Consider the following 19,668-nt stretch of genomic DNA (forward strand, 5'->3'; position numbering starts at 1 on the left):
CCGAAAAGAGGGGCACATGGGAAGGTGGGTGTTTGTTGGATTTCTTGGTTGATCATTAATCTGCCTAGCAGGCTTTGGTTTAAAACATCAACGCAGCAGGCATAAGCAAATGCAAAATCAATCAGCAAAGTCACATTGCACTAGACATGTATTACAAGAAGGTGAAGAGGTGTAATTATTCATTTGGAGAGCATATAAATGGTGATCAGTGTTTTTGATTAATATATTCTTAGTGGAGAGTCCATTGTTTCCAGTGAGACATTATCACTATTTGACAGATTTGCTTTGAAGTGCCAAGACTACATGTTGAGAAAGAAATATTTAAAGAGGTTTTCTAACACAACCTCACTATTAGATAAAGGTATATAAATAACTATAAAAAGTTTGGAGTGTCTAAACATATTGTGTCACACAGTCCTTTGTTAGGCAATATATATATATATATATATATATATATATATATATATATATATATATATATATATATATATATATATATATATATATATATTTCCAATATTTAAAGCTTCCTTTTCTGAATTTAAAGGCATTTTTAAATAATTACTGCTAACCATAATGCAGCTAGCACAAACGGCACATTTTAGTCTGCACGTCTCCCCTTTATTCTAAATGAAGAACCACACATGGCAGAAAGGGAAGCTGTTCTTAAATGAGGGTGTCCACACACACACACACAAATGTAGGGTGATGGGCTTCATCTCTCTCAAAGGGGAGGGGGAGTGGCCAAAATTGGCCAAGGCTTCAATATAAGCCTTTTGTATGGACCTCTGAGGAGCCCAATCTTTCTTGTGGCACAACTACCAACACCTCCACCTCTTCATCGACAACAAGAGGAAAAAAAGTATTTTTCCATACCCCTTTCATATTCATTACCTGACTTCTTTTTTTTCTTTCCCCTCGTTTTTTGTTCTTTTGCTTTTTCTAGTCAAAGGGCCTTAAGGCAAAGAACAAAAAAGACAAGATGATCGCTCTGTTTTCCTTGACACTGGTGGTGTTTGCAAGCAGTCTACAAGTCGAAGCACAAGGTAAGAACTGCTTCTGATCCCCTCGTGCATGAATGAATAAATGAATGAATGAATGAATGAATGAATGAATGAAATTATGGTTCAGCATGCACGTCTGCATCTGTGCACATGAACGCGTGCTAGATAAATGTTATACTGAAAAACTTCACAGCATAAATTGTAAAAAAAATTTATTATTTATTTTTTATTAAACAATCAGATGCTAATAAGAATGTGGAATAAGATCCCCAATGGATGAACATAATTTCTTCTATGCTATTACTATAACCGGATTTTAAGACAATATTTCACTATTCATCTCTAAAAGACTCCTCCCACTATACAAATGCACACACACAGCCACAAAGATTCAGCTCACCACAGACTTTCATAAGCTCTAAACCATGTGCTGCAGGTACTTTAGCAGTTGTTTAACAGTTGTTGACAGATAGTGGGGAATGTGAGTCATTACCAAACTGACTGTGAAAAGTGGCTTTGCTGATCACATACAGTGCAGATCTAATACCTTTCTTTGAGGATAAATGCAAGATTAGCTTCTAATGGCCAGTAATGTCATGAGCATATTGGTAGCTAAGGAGACAAGGTGGACCTTTATATTGTCAGTACGCAGCTGTATATGTGTTGCCAAATCCTCAGAATTTACACTGATGCTACTGAATGTATGTATTTGACAGGAGCTACAGCAAGATTAACAGCTTCTGAAAATGTAAAGAATCCCTTGCTGAAAGCAGTAATTTTGCTTCTAATGTAGTGGCCTGTAAAGTGATAGGTTTGCATGTATTGGGCTGGGCTGGGGCTAACAGAGAAGAGGTGGGAATGGAGGAAGGAGTGAAGGATTTGTATGGTTTTGGGCTCTTAGAGACTGCTCAAGATGGGCCTGATTCACAGAGGCTCTGTTCAAGACCTAATGCAGCCATTAGTCAGACATAGTGATTGTGTGTGTGTGGGGGGGGGGGGGGTTGAAAAGAAAGAGCATGGCTTTGTGTGTGATGGTTGAGAGAAAGGGGAAAATAGTGAAAGAGACATTCAAAAAATGGACTATAATACATATAAAGAGAGAGAGAGACCCTAAATGTCAATACACAAGTAAGATGATTATAGGAGCCCCATCCAGTTGTGTGCAATAATTCATGCTCATAGCTCATACTGACCTCTGCTTGTTCAGAAAAGTGTAGGAAGTTTAGCCATCAAAACTGTCCACGTGTGAGGGAATGATTCCATATGATACTTGTATGCACAGATGCAAAGCCCTAATCAGGGTATTTTCATGCATGTAGTGTTGTGTACCTCACACAACATAATTTGAATTGTAAAGGACTCCAACCCCATTGTTTATGCAGCAGATGTGTTCAAGATGCCAGTGGATCCCAAATACATTTATTAAATGGCCATGTTAATTGAATGATTATAATGTAAATGTATAACACCCTTTTAGCTTTCAGTTTACAAATGTCTCTAATTACTTGGTTATATAACCTTATTTCGTGTGTGTGTGTGTGTGTGTGTGTGTGTGTGTGTGTGTGTGTGTGTGTGTGTGTGTGTGTGTGTGTGTGTGTGTGTGTGTGTGTGTGTGTGCGTGCGTGCGTGCGTTCGTGTGTGTGTGTGTGTGTGTGTTTAATTTCTTACAAAAATTTACAATTTTCTCTAAATTATTATTCAAAAAATAAATTTATTATTGTTATTATTTAAAAATATATATTATTATAAAAATGTATATATTATTACTACTTTATTACGATAAACCAAATTACTGAGTTCTTAAAGGGTAGGAAAGAGGCACTTATAAATATTTCAACTACCCAAGCACTTATATTTTGATGTTCAAGAGTATACACTTTCCTTGTGTTTACTTGCATGGAGATTTACTTGACTGGTGGGAGTTGGGTATATGGATAACATTATCAGTTAGTGGGTTTGGGATGATATTTGAGAGTTGTGGAAAATTGGTACAATAATTTCCATGTATTCTACCAACAAAGAGATGTGTGGAGACCAAATCTGAAAAGCCTATTATAAAAAAGAAAGTTGTACTTAATCAATTGGTTTTTTTTTTTCTGAGAGATTTTACATCTGTTCTTTCTGGTTCAATCTTGTATCTTTGGCACACTGTCTCCAAAGTGAGAGTTTAATAGGAAGAATGTGTGAGAGAGAGTGCATGACTCACAATGAAGTGTAAAACAGGAACAGATGTGTGGTGTTAATAATTGAAAGGACTGTAGGGCTCAGTTTTAATTACATCAACAACAACAACAAAAGAGGATAATCTCTAATTATTTGGTCATAATGTGAATGATGTGTTGTATAGTTAAAGGTGGAAACAGTACAGTTTAACGTGGCTTCTGATCCATGAAACATTCAGATGTTTGTACCATGTGTATTCATTCTGAGCACATCTTGGGCATGTTACTATATGTGGAAAGGCTCCAGCTCAGCTGAGTAAAGAGTAATAGTGGACTAAGTGAAGGTAAGTGGTTTGAAGCATAAGGGAGAAAGTCTTGAGTACCTGCTAATGAGTCCCATGTTTGTTTCAGACATGTGGGAAAGGTTTTTCTGCAGATACATTGCATCTGAATGTTAAGGTTAGTTGTAAAACATGTTGGTCAGAAGCACAAAACCCTAAGGCTAAAAACTGCTCTGCAGAAGTCACAGGCTGGAAGACAATGTGGCTGAAGAAACTGTACTTTTCAAATGTACTTTTCAGATCAAGAACTCATATCAGAGAATACTTGAAAATAATTAGATTATTATGCATGGTATTATAGGATTCATTGAAAGTTGTTGTTTGGTAACACTTTACAATAAGTTTCAATACATTAACATTAATGCATTAGATATCATGAGCTAAGACACCATGAACATTTTACTTTATATATTTAGAGTAGTTACATGTCTTGAATGTTTTCAAAGAAGTTTCTTATGCTCACCAAGGCTGCATTTTTAATCAAAAAAAATACAGTAAAAACTGTACAAAATAAAGTAAAAATAATAATAATAAGAAGAAGATTACAGTTTAAAATAAGTGTTGTCTATTTTAATTAAATTTTAAATGTAATTCATTCACGGGATGGAAAAGTCATCAGCAGTAATTACTCTGGTCTTCAGTGTCACATGATTGTTCCAATCACTGTATTGATTTGTGATGAAGAAACATGTATTATTATTATCACAGTTCAAAACATCTGTGCTCCGGAAACAATGATATAGTTTTTGATTAACAGAAAGTTAAAAAGAGCAGGATTTAATAAATAAAATAATTAATTTAATTAAAAATAATTTAATTAAATAAAATATGTTTATCTGCTTACCCCCAGGGCATCAGAGATGTAGGTTACTTAGTTTCTTCAGTAGAACACAAATGAAGATTCTGAACTCAAACCGTTGCAGTCTATCAGTCTTATGATGTAAGTGGGTGGAAATCACAGCTTTGGGAGTCCAAAAACATACACAAATTAAAAACTGCGGCTTGTGATGATACATTTATGTGTAAAGAGACAAACCATTGGTCTGTGCAAGAAACTGAACGGAGTAGTTTTTTACCTCTGATTTTCACTGCAATGTCCGAACTGCATTCTCTTTTCGACAACAGGCGCCTGACGCATCTTCTTCTTCTTTTTGCTTGGCCAGCTATCCAGTGCGTTGTGATTGGCCAAATACCTTAAGTATGTGACAGAACTGTTAAGCCCCTTACCATACTGTGATGCCATGTTCTGGGGTGACGAGAAAAAACCAATACAACCCATTATAAATGACGCATCTGTAGCATCCAGTGGGCACATAATTGATTATAATGACTTATACTGTCTTTTTACACTTTGCCTTGCATCATGCTGCGTAAACATAAAACCATGTCTGCATTTGTGATCAGAGAAATGACAAACAACACGTGCTACTCTACACAGCTCAGAACTCATGTTTGAATCATCAGTGGCAAATCTTTTAAATATGAAAACGTACTTACAGACTGTGAGTCAGCATTATTTGGCAGAACACTGGCTTTTTTAGGCTACTCTCCCAGGAAACAGTCCTCATCCTCCGTAAAATGTGTTGCACACATCCAAATATTTGGTTTTAACTGTTCTGGAACAGTGTTGTAAAACAACTTAACCATTGATTTCTAGTTGTGTCTTCTTTTGGAAAACCAAACAAAGTAGTTTTGCTTTCACAACGAAACACATGGTACCTCCATGACATAGCGGCGGTGGCAGCAGCAACAATACTACATTGAGAATAAAATTTATGCCTTTCTTTGCATGTAGATATTGGTTGATGTTATACAAATCTTTCCACACAGTGACATAGATGTGGGGGCATGTTTAAACTAGGCATTTTAGTGGGGAATGGACGAGTCTCAACTTTGGGTTTGAGACTTTAGTCTTTGCAACTTTAGGGATCTTATCTATTTACGAGCAGCTTGTAACACTCCAAAGAGAAAGGAAAACTTGAAATCACATCATATGACACCTTTAAGGTAGAACTCTTTTTTTAACATCATATATGTTTTTACTGTCACCTTTGATTCATTTATTGTGTCCTTGCTGTACAAAATTATTAATTTCTTTAAAATAAAATGGTTGAATAATTTGGCAAAATGCATCTGTAGACAGTTTAAACCACTGGGAAAATGAGACTCCATACTGCATTAAGCTAAATCTAATAATGCCTGCTGTGCAATTGATACTTTGATGGAGAAGTATAGCTTGCCAGGAGAACTCTTGGGTCGGGTTTAGTTTCCTTGGTATCCATCAATTATTCCATCAAGAGCTGTGATGGACTGGGGTCTCCAAGACTCAGACATAGATCAGGAAACTTCTTAAGGAGCTTAATGAGACAAATTTTCCCTTAAGCACAAACAGACATAGCAGCTCGTACAAGAGATATAGTAACAGCAACTGTGAGCAAAAAGTTTAGCTTTAAGGAGGGAACATTTGTCTTCATTTAAAATGGGAAAATGGTGTCTGTGGTTCTTCTGCAAGCACATCATCTGATTCCAGTAAATCATAATTAGATTATTTGTTTCTGCTAAGAACTGCGTTTCTTTCTTTTGTGGCTACTGTAGTCTTTTTCACAATCAAAAGACAAAATATATGGATTTATCAAAAACCATTGTTATAGACATCCCATTTGGTTTAATTTCAGGTAGGGGATCAAGGATTAAGGTCTACGCCAACAGAGGTGACAATATCACCCTGCCCTGCAGACTGGAAGGTCAGTCCAATATGTTTGGAAACAGAATTAAGTGGACCAAACTTGAGGATGACTCTACAGAAACTGATGTGCTCATCTCCATGGGGTTCCACAAGAGAACCTACGGAAATTTCCAGGACCGCGTTTACCTGTTGGAGATGGATGACAATGATGCAACTTTAGTTATTACAAACCTAGATCTGAACGACTATGGAACATACAAGTGTGAGATCATCAATGGCATGAACGACAAGACTGTTGAAGTGGACCTTGAATTGCAAGGTAACTTTATTATGCTACCTGGTCTCATGTATTATTTCATGATGTCAAGCAAGTTGTCATTTTACCTGTAACATTTATATTTAGCATGCTCTTTTCATCCAAAGTCACTTACCAAAGCCAACAGTAGATATTTTCCATACCTGTCTACGTTTTGACATATACAGTATGTATGCACTGGCTGTAATATGCAACAAATTGACATTGCTGTATGAACATATTTAATTCACTCTTTACAGTTCATAAGCCACATTTAAACTGTTCATTCCAATAAATAGTCTTCACCATTAGCACTTTAAATATGAAGACACTTTTTTTCAACACTTGTTTTTGCCACTCATCATTTGCTCATTCTCCAGTAATATCCTGTAATTTGTGCTCTTGGCCAAGACCATAACTTCAGAGAAACAAAGGGGTTCTTTACACAGAAAAGTGAGGTGCATGAGCATAATGAAACAGGCTGGCAGAACTAGCCATTGTTAACCTTGGAACAATGGAGTCTAAGATTGAAAAGCCTAAGACCTGCAAGTAATTGTCTCTCTCTCTTCTAACACCGTACCACAAAAATCTTTTCAGCAAAGCAGGGAGGCTCTTAGAAAACTAAAACCTAGGGTTTTACTAATATCTTTCTTATTTGTTCAGTGGGGTGGTCCTAAAATATCTTCATCAGATCAGTCTGATGTTAAACTGAGTTGAACTTTTCTTTAGGGAAAGATTAACTTTCTTTTACAGGGGTTGTTTTCCCATACTCCCCTCGTCTGGGTCGGTACAACCTCAACTTCCAAGATGCAGAAGCCGCGTGTTTGGAGCAGGACGCTGTGGTCGCCTCCTTCGAGCAGCTCTATTGGGAATGGAGAAATGGGATGGATTGGTGCAATGCTGGCTGGCTCAGTGACGGAACCGTGCAGTATCCCATCACCAAACCCAGAGAGCCCTGTGGAGGCGCAAGGACCTCAGCTGGACTGAGAACCTACGGCCGACAGAACAAGTCCAACAGCCGCTATGATGTGTTCTGCTTCACAGCCAGCCTTAGAGGTGAGTTAAACCATTCAATTCTAGTATAAAATGGAGCATAATGTTTGTCTGTGTCCACAATCCTGAAACTCTTTGATTCCAATGACAGGACACTTTTACTACTTGATCCAGCCCAAGAGGCTGAACTTTGATGATGCTGTTGACGCGTGTAAGAGAGACGGAGCTGAGATCGCAAAGGTGGGCCATATATATGCTGCCTGGAAGCTGCAGGGATACGACCATTGTGATGCTGGTTGGCTGGCCGACGGTAGCGTTCGTTACCCTATCTCCAGGCCCAGGAAGAACTGCAGTCCCACGGAGGCTGCGGTTCGCTTTGTTGGCTTCCCAGACAAAAAGCAGAAATTGTACGGAGTCTACTGCTACAAACCTGAGCCATGAAACGCTTCATGACACATCACCAAAGAGCACCAATACACAGATTTCCACAATCAAAATTATGAATGACTTTTTGCATGAACTAGCCATAACTGTGACAATTATAAAATTATACTGTAAAAACCAATTTCATACTGCAGCATTCTGAATATTAATGTAAACAGTTATTCTACCTATCATTTACAATTTATATAGATTAGTACACAATATGTATGAACAAAGAAGCGACGAGAATAACACAAATTGCATTCATGAAGGAAATTTAGCTGGAAGGAAAGTTAAAGTCACATCATTTTGATCAAAACCCATTTTAAATGTAAGTTTGTCAAGGATCTCCATTGTGATATTGCAATTAAATATAAAAATATTATTGAATAGTAAAAATTTGACAGAAAGTTTTTGAAACTTGCCCAAACTGAAATACAAAATGGACCTGACACCCTTTCTTTTCCTATAAACTTGTGTGATCTTACCCAAATGCTAATTTTCTTTAATTTTCTGTATTTCATGTGTTGGTTTATCATCCGATGCTCTGAACTGTGATCTCATATTATCTCATGTGGAATATCAAATGAATGGTTTGGCCCTCAGTTTTACAATGCTTTATAACAACTATATGAATACACTTTATGTTCATCCATTGTTTCATTGTAACATTCGTTCCCTTAAATGTGTATTTTGTCTTTTTCCTGTTTAAAATGTGTTTCTCCCTGCACATATTTACACAAGTATTTCATCACAGACAGAGACAGAATTTGACAAACTGCTGATGATGCATTGAACTTTGTTAAATGGCAGAGAACGGCAAACAGAATTTACACTCAGAGATTCTTTGAGGACCAGTTGTATATTCAACGTTTCAAGACTATCTTAAGCCTAACTGCTTAAGATACGAATAAGTTTCAAATGAATGATATTGTAATTCCACTGTTTCCAAAAGAGCAACAGCACTAAAAGCCATTTAAAAAATTGTGCCCAAGTTTGAACAGTGACATTGGAATGTTGTAACAGGCATTGTTTAGACGACTTCAGATAACGATATCTGTTTACTGATGAACATAACATCTATTATTTTGTGGAAAATATTCTCCACTTATAACTTTGCTTTGAACTGAAGAAGCCACAGTGCACATGACATGTTGCTTGAATTTGTCTTTTTTTTTTTCTTTTTTTTTTTTTCAAAAATCTGAAACGCATTGTATGAATCAGATTTTAAATGAAAAATAAAACCCATAAAAATGAATTGGCTTTTGTTTCATTCTACTTTAAACTGTGTTATTTCTACAATGCCTATAACCATGGATTTTTAAGGTCCAGATGCTGATGTTTGTTGCAGTATGAATGCCAGCTTGGCTTGGCTTGGTGTGTGTGTGTGTGTGTGTGTGTGTGTGTGTGTGTGTGTGTGTGTGTGTGTGTGTGTGTGTGTGTGTGTGTGTTGCGTGCGTGCTTGTGAGACTTTTTATTAAATTATTTAGAATAGCACTATCTATCTCAACTTTAGATCTATGAGAAACCTTGGAAACATTTGCAGGAAAAACTTGCTACAATTATACAATGTTCTGTGACTAATGCAGACCTTTTCAACTTAAATTAATTCAAGTTGTTTAAAAATAAATAATTTCTGCAATGGAAAATAGCAACGTGTTTTCGAATACTTAAAATGAGAAAACCGTCAGTATTAACGAACAATGACACAGCGGTACCAGCGGGGAAATACATTCATATCAAATTAAATATGGCAATGGGACTACAAAAACACAAGGCATGTCAAAAGTCTGTCTCTGTTTGTCCTTCAACATAACTGCGTAATGTACTTACAATAAGTGGTGGACTGGGACAGTAAATCAGGCCGGGAATTTGACTCCACCCCAGGCCACCTCTGCTGCTGCAGTCACCACCACCCAATTCATGTGTCCACCAGACTGCTAAACTCTTTGGCTCTTTCAGTTGTTAGAATTGGGTTATACTTAAAAAATAAATCAAAATCCTTAGACTGTGGACGGGCAAAATAATCAAATGAAGTATCAAGAAGTATCAAGACATTCACTGTCTCTATCATCTTTCCCTTAACCCCCCCCCCTCTCTCACTCTGCACATTGAGTTTCTCTGCAATATGAAATAAGCACTTTCAATAATTTATATTAATTATGCAGCCATTAATTGTACGTCCCAATGATCACAGTCCTACTACTGATGACCTTATATATCATAAAAGCACATATTTTTCTAAGAGTATAGCCAGCATGTTTAGTTTTGCTTATAGCTTAAACTTTACTTGAAGGTTCCTGCTCTGACTCAAAAGCTGAACTGCCCACCCCCTCTTGTTCAAAGCAGGAGCACTAGCAGCACTAGTGCTACTGTTGCTTCCTTTGTCACCTTCAAAATAAATAAGCATACATATTGTAGGCTAGAAATGGAAAATCAAGTTCTGGTCAATTTTGGCACTAAAAACAATATTGTATCACCACATGTAAAACAGTGTGCTAGTTTGTCATTATTATTATTGTTTTTTTTTTTTAAATAGATTTTATCTATTGTAAGTCGCTTTGAATGAAAGCGTCCGATATTAGGGTGGAACAGTTCAACTTTTTCACAGTTCGGTTTGTTTTACGGTTTTAGAGTCACGGTTGTGGCCAGGGCTTTTCTCCTTTTTATACGTTCCGTCTCTGCTCCTCCTTTGCGTTTACGCTCCATTTTTTGCACGATTTTCTAAGATAAAGCCTGCCTCTGGATATAGCCAATTAGGCAGTGCTTCCTGATGTTTGGTCATGTGATGGTGTCATTTTCACTCCGCGATCGCCTGATTCGTAGACTCATAAGAACGTCAATTAAAGGTGCTCTAAGCGATGCCGGGAGTCGTAACTTCTTGTTGACGTTCAAATTGTTGTCAAAAAAAGTTGTTTGTTTTGTTTTGTTATGTTATATTTGTTGTGTTTTGTGGTGTGGGTGAGCCCAGTTTGTTTTTCTTGTTGTTTGTGGAGCCTGTGGTGTCTAGAGAGACCCCGTTTTTTTCCAGTGTGTTCAGGGGACAAGCAGCTAGCGGATAGTGAGGAGATGTTTGCTGGATGTGACAAAAAATGTTTTGGCCTAAAAAAATGTGTGACATCACTTAGAGCACCTTTAATTCGCAGTTGCATAACAGCCTATTGCACGTCAGCCTGATCGACTGCACAGCGGCAGCTGGCAGGCCAGAATGACCGTCAGGCCACTGGGAAATGTCCCGGTGCTCCCGACGGCCAGTCCGCCCCTGCTTACAAAACTATAATCAACAAAGGTATGCACCTTGACAAGAGATCACATGTTGTACACAAAGTGCAATCTAAATGTCGTAACAATAGTAAACCAAATATCAAACTATATTTCAACCAATTACGCTTATATCTCAAGGTCATAGTGGATGTATAGTTGTGGATCAACTAAACAGGTAGCAGAATCCTGGCACAAGTGTAACTCATTATAGTTTCTTGCTGCCAGTCTAAGTTTCCATTTTAAACTCTCATTTTTACAAGTATTCTATTTATTTAATTTTTAATGGTATTAATGTTTAAGTGAATTTCAGATTTACAAACCATAATTTACAGTGATTATATCTGGTAGAGTTATTCAGGCGTTCAAGTGTCCTTAAATCAGTGAACCAATACCATCTGGTGGTCAACATTAGACACTGCTGATGATACTATAGTAACACTAAACATACAGTTCGCTTACTCGTGTCACTGTGTATTTTATTATATTCTTATATAAATTAATGTTATATTAAATATTAGATTTGTCCATATAACAATATTTCAAATTAAACCCATATTATTAACTACTTTCTCTCTACCATGAGGCCTTCCAATAGACCAAAATTCACTTCATATCAGAACACAAAAAGACCAGGAATGCAGGTAGAATATAATAAACTTTGTTTACACAGAAGGCATAAAAACATTCCTTACAAATTTGTTTTCCATTTCACAAACATTACAAACAATCACATTTGACAATAAACAAGTTATACTATAAATATAAAAAGGTGTGTGCACTTTTGAGAGGGAAAAAAATAAAAACAGACACAAGAAGTAAACACACAAAAGAAAAGATCTTAAAGAAAGAATTCTTGGGAATAAACAAAAGGATGACCAGTTCAACAAACTTTCCTATTACTATATGAATCCTCTTCTTTTGGTCCATTGATACACCCCAAATGTCTTAATGAAATCCATCTAAATTCTGAGTTCCTAATGTCATCTATTAGTCACATCACTGCCAGCTATTGATACACTGTGCTCTTAAACTAATATACTGAACTCCATCAATGTACAGTTTGGCCAAGTGAAGTCCTCAGTGTGTTCTATCTCACTACAACAATAAAAAAACAAGGAGCTGCGCAAGAAATAAATTATAGGCATCTTGTTTAAAAGGCACTCACTCAAGTCTTTTAGGCATCTCACAAAGTACATTCTCTTTAAAGTAGTTTTAAACTGTCTGAGAAAAAGATAATGAAAATGTTGATGAAAATGATGTGAAGTAAGTTAATTTTGGTTTATAGATAACTGACGGCGGAATTAAATGTATGTGAAACAGATTTGCATTGTAAACACTTGAAGGAAACATCAAAGAGAGTAATATAAATAATCTCAAATCTAAATGGCTTTTCAATAGTAAATAGCTTAAAGTCAATGCATTAAAAGTATTAAAACACATTGTGTTGACTTTAAGATATCAAAACCATCCACTGCATTGGATGGAGTTTTTTAATGATATTATTGGCCTTTTTGTACCACAACAAACACTGACTCCATGTGAGCCATTGCTCACACTTTCTATATAAATATATATTTTCTTCACATTCTTTTGTACGATTTCTCATTTATTCAGTAAACAGCAAGATGTCTGCATACACCTGTGGTTCTTGTAAATTTGAAGAAAGATTGAAAGAATCATATGGCAAAGTGTGTATCAAAATGTACCATTATGTTTAGAAGCTAAAATAGGTTGCATTAAAATAGCTCACTTACATCTGGATTGTGAGTTAAAATTTATGAAAGCACTGTGTATTCCCAAAAAGAAGCAGAACAGATGGAGGGCAGGTCAGATAACTCTTTTGTGTTTTCAGAGGCCAGCTGAATGTGTCCTTTATGTAGTTCTTAAAAACCATCTTTCTTAAAAAGATAAAAAGCCACTCTTTCATTCCAGTGATATTCCACTCTTTTCTGGTCCTTTTAATAATTTTTTTTTTAAATCTTTTCTTTCAGCCAGCAGGCAGATCCGTCATATGCTATCAAAATACATTAAAAGGCTCGTGTTAAAACAGCAACTATTGTTGTATCCGATTGGGTTTTACACCATGGTGATGGTGTCGTCGGGGTACATCAACAGAATTTTCTGCCAATCTCTTCTGATGACTGCGAAAAACTCTGTATGTCTCATACCTTGCATAGGACCTTTGGAAGTTGGAGGCTGAAAAGGAAATACAAGTATATTAAATTAAATTAATATATTTGTATAACTTTAATGTATAACATATATCATATATGCACACTACTGTTTTAAAGTTTAGGATCAGTAAGTTTTTTTTCCAACAAAAAACCATTAAGCAGCTCAACAGTTTTTAACATGGATGATAATACGCATCTTGAGCACCAAATCAACATATTAGAAGACTTGAGTTACTCAGCTTTGCCATCACAGGAAAACACAACATTTAAAAATATATTAAACAGAAAACATTTATTTTAAAGGTGTAGTTCACCCAAACATGAAAATTAGATGTTTATCTGCTTACCTGCTTATCTTGATTTAAAGATGGAGGCAAAGGAAAATAAATAAATAATTAAAATAAAGCCTCTCTGACTCTAATGGCGGATCGCAGACTTATAAGTGCATTACCACCACCTATCTCTCAAGTGTACCATTGACCCTCCCAATTGAGATTGTAGATAGTGTCAATGGTCCATTTTAGAGATGGGTGGAGTTAATGCACTCATAAGTCTGCGATCTGCCATAAAGCAGAAGAAGAAGCCTCACGCACCTACTGCTGTGAAGCGTGTTCACGAGAGCTCTAACAGTTCGGACATTGCGTGAATCAGAGGTAAATATATATATATATATATATATATATATATATATATATATATATATATATTTATATATATATATATATATATATATATATATATATACAGTACAGACCAAAAGTTTGGACACACCTTCTCATTCAAAGAGTTTTCTTTATTTTCAAGAGTATGAAAATTGTAGAGTCACACTGAAGGCATCAAAACTATGAATTAACACATGTGGAATTATATATGGAATGTATGTATATATAAATACTGTTCAGTTTCTTGCACAGACTGATCGTTTTGTGTCTTTACACATCAATGTATTGTCAGGAGCCGCAGGGTTTAATCTGGATTTGTCTATGCATGTTTTTTTTTACCCTCATAGATTCTGTTACCATTTGCCTTGCATTGTACGACTGAGAGACTGCAACGACCGAAGCTAAAAATCATAATTTGTGTTCTACTGAAGAAACAAAGTTACCTACATCTTGGATGGCCTGGGGGTAAGCAGATGAACATCAAATTTTCATTTTTGGGTAAACTATCTTTTTAAGTCGCAATAGTCTTTTTTCATCTATTTTTAATCAAACAACTGCTACCTTGATGAACATGAGAGACATTTTTCAAAATCTTTCCAACCCAAACTTTTGAATAGTACTGTATGTATAAACTTAAACCAGAGTATAAAAAGTTATCATTCAAGCTCTATAGGGATGGTTGTTGTAAAAAAAGTGTTGTTGTGATAGATTTTCACAAAATACGTACGACTCATGCAGGAAATCCTGGGCAGATCCCATGAGCCGTCTCCTCTGCAGTGAATGGTGGGAACATGTCTCTGGATGAAGCCGTCCATGCACTGGTACCTGATCAGGGAGTTGATCTCATAGCGTGGGCGCAGCTGGCCAAATGTGCGGGCGTTAAGGACAATAGGAGGCTGACTGCAGGACACTGGTGAAAACAACACATAATAGAGTAGCCACCAGTAATGGAGCACTGAATCTGTAATGTTATTTTAAAATTTTAGCTGTTTTAAACCATTGCAGACAAATCCAAAAAAGGGTACAGCAGTCATCCAAATTTTCACAGATTCCCTATTATACATTTATTTAAAAACCACTGATAGAATTTAGACTGAAAATAAATGTCTGCCTATGCATGCCCTAGTATTTTAGAAAATGCCCCTCATCCAGATGCTAAAAGCTCACCTGTGCCTTTCTTGCAAGTGAAGGTGAGGTGGTAGTTGCAGGGAACATCATTCCACTGGCCATCCTCATGCCAGATAATAACCACACAATCCTCCCCTGAGGAAAAGAAACTGTCTGGCTGGTTCGGTCTCCAATTTTCATATTGCTGCAGAAGAGGAATATAGATAGAGATGAAAAAGTGAATGTGAGGGAGATAATTATACAATAGAAATACATTTCCGATATATTATAAAAATTATATTATGATACACTTTGAGTTATGACAATGTCTTTTTGGAGTGTTTAAAAGAAATTGCATTCAACACACCTGCACAACTTAAAATACAACTTGGCTCAAAACAGGAATACACTGCTCGTGCTGTATATATTTTTTACATCTATATGTACAAATTCTTATTTTTTCATTATACGGCAGGATCTATGCATACACCTGTGGTTCTTGAATATTTATATATACAGTTTGCACATATATTAAACATTACGTAATTATACCCAACCGAGACAGGTTGGAGCTCTGGTCTTTCAGCAACTCTTTGAATACTACACCAATCACCTAACAAGTGCTGTTATTATCCTCTTACTAAAGGAATGTGCTCTTCCTGCTTGAAAACTGATGTAATGCAATTTTATCCCAATTCCAATGGCGCATACTTAAATACATTACCAAACATCATCTCTTGATATAGTAACTTTTCTGTATACAGAATACAATAAGAGTGCTTGTAAACTCCAGAGGACGTTTATAGCCCCTCACTAATGCCAGTTGGACTGAACTGTCACACACTCACATGTGAGGTCTGGACTGTATCTAGTGCAGCCTGTTCCAGGTGCTGCTCATTCTTCACACCTCCAATACCTGTCCACACCTGGAAGCTTCCTTCCCCCTTTTTATTTTGATCCTCCAGTCCTGAGAGGACTTCCACAGATGAAAACTCCTATCTCATGCCCTCCAGGGATTTTTGGCCCTTCCCCACAAAATGCTGCCGTTATCTTTGAAGTGAGAGCCCAGTCAGGACTAAACAACTGTAATTAGCCACTTTCCTGTTCAATGGAAGAACACCTCTAGATCCAGGGAGATGGTTGCATATATCTCCTGTTTTACTTTTTTCTCCACATTAACAAAATCTTGCTAAAAACTACCACTTATTATTTAAATTGATAGCTTTTAAAAGAACAAAAAATCTGCAAGCATCATGGAAGATTCAAGGAAACTTTATAAATAAACATTATAAAGATTTCATCTACATTGTCCACTAATAACTGTGTTATCAATACCATCTTTCTAAAACAGAATAAGAACATTTTGAAGACTGTTATTACCACAACACTACCATCCGTCCACCGGAAATCATTCTCAAACATCTTATCATTCAGGCCGATCCACTGGTAGTCATGGCCAAGGCCTACAAGAGGAGAGAGAAACAAAACTCAATTCACCAGCCATATTAGGAACTCTTTGTCAGTGGTTAAAAATAAAAGGCATTTTTGTTCTTATACATCACACTTCCTGCATTTAGGGCTGGAGCAGCATTTGGCCCCTTTTTTATTTGTGATAAACTAAGCTTTCTTTAAACTCTAAAGTCCTCTTTGGCTAAAGATTCCTGAGCCAGTGGACTATTCCATAACTCTGATCACTTTTGTAGTTAGAAGTAAAACAAAAAACAAAATGAAAAAAAAACAGCATCCTTCCTCATAAATAACTGTTAGTTTGCATTTGATTAGATGCAATTAATTAGAGCTGATGATATTAGACAGAATGACCATAACTTGGTTTATGTATACTCACGGTTGATGTACTGCTGCTCCTCATGGGACAGGACACTAGCAAGGTGTGCCCCCTGGAGACGACATTCACGCTCTGCTGTGTCCCAGTTACGCCGATGAGGAAAGAATTTGTAACAATGACCCTGGAACTTGTGCCAGCCATAGCTGCATGTTTCAGTGTCTGTAAAAAAATCATGTGTTTTTGTTGGTGCACTACACATAAACTTGATGTGTAGACACTGAAACTGAGATAATCCTGTTGCTGGAAGTGTAAAAAAGGTGCTTGATATTGTCTACTGTCAATTTCTTTTTATTAGTCCTTTGCCTTTGGGCTTACAGTGTGAGGCTGTTATCAGTAAAATAAATCAAACCTTTTTTTTTTTTTTCAGTGGCACTCTTTTCAAATGAAAATCATTTCTCACTCAGACCGTACCTGACGTAATATAACTCCCTTTCATCCTCTTTTTAAATTACATGTCAGTTAAACAAGATCAATTAGAGCAAGAGCTACACCCTTGTGTCTATCATATCAGGAAGCCTATTCATTTTTGCATAAGAATGTCTATAGTGCTATGGTGAAAGATTGGGTGCTTTGCTCTGAGGCATTGTTTAAGAAAGAGACATTGGAGCCATGCAGACCTGTAAAACAGCCACTAACCATTTGGAATAACTCATCGTTTTAAAGTAAGCATATGAACCCAGCAATTTATTAGTCTTGTTGACAAATGATTTTAAAGTTCACAGATGAGCATTTGATACTATGATAATATTACATTTGCAAATAAAGTGTGTCATCAGTCGCAGTAAGAACATTTATGTGCACTGTTATAATCAAGCTGAAGCTGGTTTTTGAGCTACAGTTTCTGTTGGTAAAACTTCAGTCAGACTCACATGATATTTTAGAAAGACAAATTGTTGTTTTAGTTCAGCTGAAAGCAAACTTTTAAAGTGCTTGTAAACGCACTTACTGAATGTTTGTGGATCAACCCTGGACTGTTCTACATCAAGCTGAGAGCTTTGATTCCTTGTTTGAAATCACTGTGATTATAGCAGACTTGCCCTGACAGAACCAATTGGTGGTGGTGAGGGTCTCTCTAAACTTTCTGTAATTAACATGAAGGAGGGGAAAATGTCAGGTACTAATGTGTTACTATGCCATAAAATAATAAACTATACCAAAGAAAACTCTCATTCATTTATAATTATACATTAAATCATCAGTAATATCAGTTCAAATGCAAGTGGAAATGCATGAAGCAATGTTGGCTTATGATTTTGGCTTATCATTTAGCATAGATTGCATTTAGCAGCATTTTCTGCATTTATGCTTTCTCTGTAAACAGCTATGTCTGAATCACTGCTGAATCACTGAGTAGTAACATGAGGCAGTTTCTGTGCAGGAGACTTCTTTGTGTCTGTAATGTTGATGCTATCTCAAGTTTAAGATGAAAATCATGTTCAGAGTACCCAAGACAGTGAGGCACTCTTGACATTGGCTTTCATTTGTTTTAATTCTGGCAAAAGCCAGATGCAAGTTAAACTGAAGATACTTCACTCTTAAAATGTTATTGTATACAAATACTTTGAAGGGGATAAAACTCTCAAGAAAGTTACCTCACTCATGTAAAGTTTAAATTAATATCTACAGAGTAATAAGATAAAGAGTGATGATCTTAACAGCTGTGCTCAAATTAGAAATGTTAAAAAATGTATCCTCTTAAGTAGTGGAAAGTACAGCCTAATTATGTAAGTCTGCTAGCATAGAACAGTTCTGGAACAAACCCAGTTTATTACATAAAGTAAAAATCTATTATCTATCAGAATCTACCAAATCATGAGTCACATTTACCAAACTCATATCTGCCAGGAATGTCTGAGTATTTTTATTAATGATGAAATCATTTGAAAGGTTTATCTCCACAGCAGTCTCTGTGGCTACAGTAGCTTCACAAGTTACTAAAAATAAAGTGATTATGTTAAATATTATCTTACCTTGTTCACACAGTGCTCCTGCATAACTTGGAAGACATACACAGGTGAATGAGTTAAGGCCATCAATACATGTTCCTCCATTACGACAAGGGTTTGTGTGACATTCATCAGTGTCTATAAAAATAAATTAAAATAAGATATTTATTATTATAATTGTTATTATAAGTAATAATTACTTAATGCACATGTACGTATGTGCATTAGAATTAGTTGGAGTTAATTATAATTTATATGAGCACAATAGAAGACTTTGTTGTGTTTAAAATTGAACAAAATCCAAATTATTGATCTAGAAATGAAAATTAGTGTAAGAAAGGGTAAGACAAACAAAAAGTATACAATAATAATTTATTTATTACATAATTTCCATAAATAGAGTAAAGAAGGTCCAGTACTATAGTGACAGACATGCTACTTCATGGCTAAAACTATCCAATTCATTCAAACAGAACAGCAGTGCGAAACACATCTGATGCAAAATATGTAACTTGTAATTTACGTTTTGCCACAGATGGCAATACTGGGCCCAAATTTCTGTAGTGCACCTTTAATAAATGAATGAAACACTGATACAGCATACCTATTTCACACTGGTCACCACTGTATCCAGGTGGACAGCTGCAGATCTGAGCACCGCCTATTTTTATACAAGAACCGCCATTTAAGCAAGCATCAGCAGAACAGGAGTGAACATCTGCAGTAAGAGAAGGAGGGTATAGCCATGTCATAAAAAATAAAGGT

The 19,668-nt window shown here is 36.2% G+C and overlaps 2 protein-coding genes across 2 annotated transcripts in view; one reads left to right on the plus strand and one right to left on the minus strand.

The window, feature by feature from the left end:
* The first annotated feature begins 781 nt into the window (after positions 1-781).
* hapln1a (hyaluronan and proteoglycan link protein 1a) lies at positions 782-9,162 on the plus strand. The gene is made up of 4 exons (XM_059550181.1): positions 782-1,046; positions 6,183-6,512; positions 7,242-7,544; positions 7,633-9,162. The coding sequence occupies exons 1-4, from the start codon at positions 983-985 to the stop codon at positions 7,920-7,922; spliced, it is 987 nt and encodes a 328-aa protein (XP_059406164.1). The 5' UTR covers positions 782-982; the 3' UTR covers positions 7,923-9,162.
* Positions 9,163-11,810: 2,648 nt separating this feature from the next.
* vcana (versican a) overlaps positions 11,811-19,668 on the minus strand; it is a 35,588-nt gene continuing 27,730 nt past the window's right edge. The window contains exons 9-15 of the mRNA XM_059549270.1: positions 19,508-19,621; positions 18,928-19,041; positions 16,958-17,116; positions 16,492-16,574; positions 15,172-15,316; positions 14,732-14,914; positions 11,811-13,364 (exon numbers count right to left, since the gene is read on the minus strand). Of these exons, the coding sequence (XP_059405253.1) occupies positions 13,222-13,364; positions 14,732-14,914; positions 15,172-15,316; positions 16,492-16,574; positions 16,958-17,116; positions 18,928-19,041; positions 19,508-19,621 (941 nt within the window). The 3' untranslated portion in view covers positions 11,811-13,221. The remainder of the gene's footprint in view (positions 13,365-14,731; positions 14,915-15,171; positions 15,317-16,491; positions 16,575-16,957; positions 17,117-18,927; positions 19,042-19,507; positions 19,622-19,668) is intronic.

Source organism: Carassius carassius, chromosome 5, assembly GCF_963082965.1.
Source record: "Carassius carassius chromosome 5, fCarCar2.1, whole genome shotgun sequence".
Classification (NCBI taxonomy): domain Eukaryota; kingdom Metazoa; phylum Chordata; class Actinopteri; order Cypriniformes; family Cyprinidae; genus Carassius; species Carassius carassius.